This window comes from Vigna umbellata, chromosome 7 (genome assembly GCF_029865625.1).
Source record: "Vigna umbellata cultivar VRB3 chromosome 7, Vumbellata_1.0, whole genome shotgun sequence".
In the NCBI taxonomy this organism is placed as follows: domain Eukaryota; kingdom Viridiplantae; phylum Streptophyta; class Magnoliopsida; order Fabales; family Fabaceae; genus Vigna; species Vigna umbellata.
This window is the reverse complement of record NC_142171.1, coordinates 17,154,058-17,161,573: the sequence shown is the minus strand read 5'-3', so window position 1 is coordinate 17,161,573 and position 7,516 is coordinate 17,154,058. Positions and strand designations below refer to the sequence as shown.

Sequence of the window (7,516 nt, the reverse complement as noted above, 5' to 3'; positions counted from 1 at the left end):
TTTCATCTTATTCGCACTTTCATTATTAGTTTTACTTCCATAAAAGAACGAACGTCCAGCCCTCTTTGTAATAGAGGACGAACGTTAATACAATACCAAGAAGGCTCGTTCATGAACTTGAATCAGTTAGATGAACTGAATTTAGAATGATCAGGAATTTACTTAGAATAATTTAGATTCAATAACTCTGGAACTAATCAAATGGATAGATATATCACAAATTGTTTAGATAAGAATTCCGAACACGATTTAATTCAAGAGACAACCGCCAGTCAATGACCGAGCGCTAAAATGAAACTTTTGGACGAACGTCACTGAAGTCTTGGACGAACGTCATTAGAACTTTTGGTCGAACGCTATTTAAATACAAGGACGAACGCTAGGAGAATTCAGGACGAATGCTATTACCGTTTCGTTGATAATTAAAGAAGGAACGAACGTTCGGTATATGACCGAGCGTTCTTTATCACATACACATTTGGACGAGCGTTCGGTATCAGACCGAGCGCTACTTAACATTTACAATTTTAGGACGAACGTTCGGTCTAAGACCGAGCGCCACTTCAGGACGTACGCTTTTAGGTAGGGAACTTTCACAGATTCTAAATCAAAGAAGTTTGGGATTTCTATAAGATAAGATACTTAAAATTTATGTCTTATAATTTGACTAAGTGTTCAAAAGGATGTTATCAAGCTTCTCAATTCTCACGCCACACTCATGAAGTGTACGTCTGGCCAACTGCTCAAACGTAAAACTATAGAAGAGGGCGTTCGTCCTCAAAGGGAGTCCTTTCCAAATGAAAGGGGTCCGACTAATACAAGAATTTACTGATAATACCGAACGGTAAATGACCGTATCGATAACGAACGTTCAATTTCACGCACTTTTCATATAAATTCCTCTTTTACAATAACTCATTTTCCAGTATAATCTTACAGTCATTTAATCAATCATACTATGGTATTTTCCATACTTCTCAAGCTTTTAATCAAAATCATATACTAACATCAAATATCAAAATTGTACCACATACAACTTTTACAGAACATTCATACACCTAGCATATAATTTCCAGTACATACATGCATCGTTTTCTCATATCATATCAGAATCATATTCATAAACTCAAAAGTTCAATATCATAAATTCATATTTTCCAACATTACATAACGCACATGCAGTACCAAAATCATGCGAATTAAATTCTAATAAGCTTCCCTTACCCGGAATGTGCGTTCGTTCTTCAGAATGAAAACCAGATTCCAGTACACTCTTCTACCCTTAACGTTCAACCCAAAACTCCTTAAACTAAAAATTACAGAAAACCAATATTGGTTCAGAGAAGGTGCATGCAAATTCAGAATGAGACTTGCATGTTGAAAATGAAGAGTAGTTGAGGACGTACAACTTACCCGTTTCAGAACCCAAAACCGTTCGGTTCAAAATGAAGCTCACGGTGCAGGGAAGGTTTCTGCGTTTTCTGAAATGTGATCGGAGAAGAGGATGGTGAGTTGCAGAAGAGAGAAGAAGAAAGGTTCTAGAGAGAAGGAGGAGAAAATGGAGGTTTGAATTTCTGAGGAAGATGAAGGTGTGCGCAGAGAAGGGAAAAGTGTTTCAGAAAAATTAATTCCCTTCCCATAGTCAAACGGACGTTATCTCTTGCGCTGACACCTGGCTTCCACTACTGCATTCAGAACCTTCCGAATTGACACATGTCAGAGGGATTCAGAGAATGTGAGTGCACATTAATGGCACCGCACGTGGGGTGTGGTGTATTAATGAAATCACAGTGGTGACTCAGCACCTTAATAAATGAGGCGTGACAATCCCCCTAACTACAAAAATTTTCATCCTCGAAAATTAAATCTTACCAGGGAAGAGGTGAGGGTATAAGTCCTTCATAGCGTCTTCCACCTCCCAGGTAGAGTCGCTCGTCTTCTCGTCCCACACCACTTTCACTAACCGAACGTCTTTTCCTTTATAGTACTTGGTGCGGACGTCTTCAACGCGAACTGGTTTCATCTCCAGCGTTCGATCTTGGCGAAGACGAACGTCCTCTAGCTCCAATATGTGCGAGGGATCAGCTACGTACTTTCGGAGTTGAGATACGTGAAACACAGGATGAAGGTTGGATAATTGTGGAGGCAAAGCTAACTCGTACGCAACTGGCCCAATCTTCCTCATGATCTGGTACGGCCCCACAAACTTGGAAGATAATTTCTTTGAACGCATCGCTCTGCCTACTCCAGTAGTTGGGTTCAGCCTCAGAAAAACGTGATCACCAGCTTCGAACTCCAATGGTCGCCTTCTCTTGTCTGCATATGACTTCTGCCTGCTTCTAGATGTCTTCAACCTTTCTTGAATTAGTTTCACCTTCTCAGTCGTTTGTTGAACGAGCTCTGGTCCAGTCAATATGTTTTCTCCTTCTTGAAACCAGCAAAGTGGTGTGCGGCATTTACGTCCGTAAAGAGCTTCAAAAGGAGCCATTCCTATGCTTGACTGAAAGCTGTTGTTGTAGGTGAATTCCACTAACGGCAGGACTTCATCCCAAACGCCCATGTGATCGAGTACGCACGTTCGCAATAAATCTTCAAGCGTCTGGATTGTTCTCTCGGATTGACCGTCCGTCTGAGGATGGTACGCTGAACTCATTTGGAGTCTGCTGCCCAGTTCGCTTTGCAACGACTGCCAAAACCAGAGGTGAACCTGGTGTCTCGGTCAGAAATGATGCTGGACGGCACTCCATGCAGACGAACGATCTCCTTGATGTAGAGTTTTGCCAAGTTGGTCAATGACATCTTCAGGTTAATGGGTAGGAAGTGAGCACTCTTTGTTAAACGATCCACTATCACCCAAATGGAATCGTGATTCTTAAATGTGCGAGGCAAGTGTGTCACGAAGTCCATTGAGATGTTGTCCCACTTCCATTCTGGAATCTCCAAAGGTTGCAGTAGGCCGCCTGGTCTTTGATATTCAGCTTTGGCACGTTGACAAGTTAGACATGATGCCACAAAACGTGCGACATCACTCTTCATTCCTGGCCACCAGAACGATTGCTTGAGATCATGATACATCTTAGTCATGCCAGGATGCATGCTAAGACGACTGTGATGTCCTTCTTCCAATATAATTCGCTTCAGCTCTCCATCATTTGGAACGCACGTCCTACCCATATAACGTAATAGGCCGTCCGTTCCAGTGTTGAAATGTTTTGCTTGATCTGTGCCGAGCGCGCCTCTTATCTTCATCAACTCCTCATCTTCTAATTGCTTCATTCTGATCCGCTCAAACACGTTACTGGATATCCTAAGGTTGCAGCATTTGATGCTATCCGGTTCTAAATTGAACTGCAACCTTAAGTCTCTAAAGCTTTCCACTAGACTTAACTCACGTACCATCATGGACGACACCTGCACCACTTTTCTGCTTAAAGCGTCCGCTACAACGTTAGCTTTTCCTGGATGATATAGTAATTCAAACTCATAATCCTTTAAGAACTCAAGCCACCTCCTCTGCCTCATATTCAACTCCTTCTGATCAAAGAGGTACTTGAGACTCTTGTGATCGCTGAAGACTTGGAAAGTTGATCCATACAAATAGTGTCTCCAAATCTTCAAAGCAAAGACGACCGCTGCCAGCTCAAGGTCGTGCGTTGGATAATTCCTCTCATGTATCTTCAATTGCCGAGAGGCGTACGCCACTGCCTTCTTCTCTTGCATAAGAACGCACCCCAAACCTTGGTGAGATGCGTCACAGTAAACTTCGAAAGGTTTGGCGGTGTCCGGAATTACCAAAACTGGAGCGCTCGTCAACTTCTGCTTCAGCTCTTGAAAACTAGATTCACACCGATCGGTCCAGGCGAACGGGTGATCCTTCCTGGTCAGTTGTGTTAACGGTGCTACTATCTTAGAAAATCCTTCTATGAAACGCCTATAGTAGCCCGCGAGTCCCACAAAACTTCTTACTTCCGTGACCGAGCGTGGACTCTCCCATTCCAATACCGCTCGTACCTTAGCCGGATCAACTGAAATCCCACCAACAGACACAACGTGACCCAAGAACTGCACTTCCTTCATCCAAAATTCACATTTGGACCGCTTAGCGTACAACTCTTTTTCTCTCAACACTCCAAGTACCAACCTCAAATGCTCTTCATGCTCTTCACAACTCTTGGAGTAGATGAGAATATCGTCAATGAACACCACCACAAACTTGTCCAAGTACGGCCTGAAGATCCGGTTCATATAGTCCATGAAGACAGCTGGAGCGTTCGTCACACCAAACGGCATGACCACGTATTCATAATGTCCGTATCGCGAACGGAAGGCCGTCTTCTGGATGTCTCCTTCCTTAACCCGAATCTGGTGATAGCCTGACCTCAAATCTATTTTAGAGAAGACGCTCGCTCCATGCAACTGGTCCAGTAGATCGTCAATCCGAGGCAGTGGGTATTTATTCTTGATGGTCAGCTTATTTAATTGACGATAGTCAATGCAAAGTCGAGAGCTGCCATCCTTTTTCTTCACCAACAGCACAGGCGCTCCCCAAGGTGACACGCTTGGACGGATGAACTTCTTGTCCATTAATTCTTCAATTTGCTTCTTGAGTTCAACCAATTCAGCGGGTGCCATTCTATATGGTTGAACTGATATGGGAGCCGCGGTCGTTACCAGATCAATGGTAAACTCAACTTCACGAACGGGAGGCAATCCAGGCACCTCATCCGGGAAGACATCCGGGAATTCATCTACTACCGAACGTGCTTCTCTCCATTTAGAATGCGTTCGTTCAGAACCTTCATATTCATCATCCCCGTGAGTCATGATTAGAAAACAACTGGCGCCTTCCATTATATCTTCCTTCAACTGACCGAGCGTCACACCCAACTCCTCTTCGTCTTTTTCAGGAAAAATTAACTCCTTAGCTCCACAATCTATGACAATGCGATTGGTATTCAGCCAATCCATTCCCAAAATTACCTCTAAGTCTTTGAGAGGCAAACAGATGAGATTCACCTTGTATCTATGCCCTTCTACCTCAATAGGACATCTAACGCACATAGTAGATGTCCTGATTTCACCAGCTGCTGGGGTCGACACCACCAGATCAAACTGCATCTCGCTCTCAGCTATTCCCAACTTAGCAACGCACGCCTTCGAGATGAAGGAGTGTGTCGCCCCCGAATCAAATAATACACAACATTGCTTTCCATGAATTAAGCAGGTACCGGTGACGAGCGTACCTGAGCTCGCGGCTTCCGCTCCAGTGATCGCATACACACGCCCAACAGCTTGGGCTCGTCCACCTCTCCCTTGCTGGTTCCTCCCAGCGTTCGGCGGCCTCATTACAGCGCGTCCGCCCATATTGCATTCACTCTCCAGATGTCCATTTCTTCTGCACCGATTACAATACTTTCCTCCAACCAATTGAGGGCATGATGATCTGAAGTGGGGTCCTCCACACTGGAAACATCTAACCGGCCCCTGTTGCCCCGACTGTCTAGCAACCACCAAAGCTTGAGACCCACTATTCTGTGCTGGACGAGCGTACGGTGTCCTGTTCCGGTTCAGATTGGGCCTCGACAGAACTGGTCCCCTTGACGCTTGTTGTTTCTTATGTTGTTCTGCCTCAGCCATATTTTTCTCTAACACTTTAGCTCTCTCAACCATGACTGGGAACGAACGAATGCACAAACTGGATATCAACACCTTAAGATCACTTCTCAGCCCATTCTCAAATTTTCTACACTGCCACTCTTCACTGGCCGCTACTGTATTGAACCTCAGCAGATGTTTGAATTTATTTGTATACTCTGAAACCGACATTCCCCCTTGCACCAGCTGCAAAAATTCCACTTCTTTAGCAAAACGGACGCTATCCGGGAAGTACTCCTCATAGAATTTGTTTCTGAAGACTTCCCAAGTAACAGGTCTGTGAGCGTCCGTCAGTATAGCTTTCGCGCTCGTCCACCAATGGCTTACTTCTCCAGTAAGCAAATACTCCGTGAAAGCTAAACGATTCTCATCTGGACATCTCTTGGCATTATAAATCCGTTCCATATCCTGCAGCCACTGATCTGCCTCATCCGGAAGACCCTTCCCACTAAACTTGGCCGGATGGTGTTGAAGAAAACTCTCCAAACTCCACTCGGTATGATGAACAGCATTAGAAGAAGACGCCCCTGGCGTGCCTCTGGTGGCAGAGATGAGTTCCATCAATTGTCTCTGAGTTTCCTCAGAGTTAGCGCGAGCAGCCTCCAAACTCTGCATAGCGCTCTGATTTTGCTGCATCAGAACAGCGTTCTGCTCCATTAAAGTGGTGTTTTGTTGATGCAATCGTTCCACCACTGTTTCCAACAATCTAGTGTTATTGGACGTGTCAGACTCGTTCGGTTGCGGAGGAGGAGGGAGTCTAGGCGCCATCAGTTCTCTGGACCAGAGAAAAACGAACGTTAGTCATGTCTAAGAGTTAAAACAATAACTCATTAAACACACAATAAGCACACAGCACAAACGCAATGCACTCATAACCTACAGCGTCCTTAAGAGAACAAAACTGCTCTGATACCAATAATGTAACATCCCAAAATTATACAGTCAGCAACTATATAATAGAATATTAACATGTATTAATATGATAAAACAGTTTTACAATTAAATAGAGCAGTGTGCAAAAATGGCCGAACGGCCTTACGTAAACACACAAAATGACGAGCGTTCACGAAAGCATAACGACGAACGGTTTACAAAACAATGACCGAACGTCCTAATATTTACGATCAGAAGAAGAACGCTCGCTCACAGCCACTCGCTCTAATAACTCAAACTAACTAAAAACCGAACGCCTTCACTGTTCGGCCTTCACTTCCACATCTACTAGATTTTCTTCAACTAGGATTTCTTCTTCAAGCGCTTGCTCCAGGGAAGCATCTCCATCTGCTCACATCCATACGGATGATCATTGCATTTGACAAGACGGATATACATAGACAGACAACACAATGGAAATGCAAGGGTAAGCTTATTGAATTTAATTCAATTCAAACAGATATTTCATACTTATCAAATACAGCAAGTAAATTCACAAACATATACATTCAATTCATACAATAATTCCATCCAAATCCTGATACTAGACCGACCGTCCGGACTGTATGAATCCTGTGTAGCTAAGGCGTCCGTGCACTCAGGTGGGGTAACTGGAATGCTCATCAGTAACCACCTAAGGTTAGTCTGTTCTGTCCAAGTTACAGTTATGGACTAGACCTCCTGCCATTCCCACGCATGACATACTCATCTCTACTTGAGAACGAGCACTCACGGAATATCAGGATGAACCACCATCTAAGCTTACCACATTCATACTTACAAATCTCAATTTCCAACCAAGAGTCGTTCCTCCCTGGAACGCTCGTTCAAAACCAACAATCACAATTTCATTTCTCATGGTGTTCGCACATCTTCATCTTTCATCTTATTCGCACTTTCATTATTAGTTTTACTTCCATAAAAGAAC

The 7,516-nt window shown here is 43.8% G+C and overlaps 1 protein-coding gene across 1 annotated transcript; it reads right to left on the bottom strand.

The window, feature by feature from the left end:
* Positions 1–1,861: 1,861 nt before the first annotated feature.
* Positions 1,862–6,423, bottom strand: LOC148195259 (uncharacterized). Its single transcript, XM_088095143.1, has 2 exons — positions 4,012–6,423; positions 1,862–2,686 (listed from the first exon to the last, which is right to left on the bottom strand). The coding sequence occupies exons 1-2, from the start codon at positions 6,421–6,423 to the stop codon at positions 1,862–1,864; spliced, it is 3,237 nt and encodes a 1,078-aa protein (XP_087951269.1).
* Between the last annotated feature and the right edge of the window lie 1,093 nt (positions 6,424–7,516).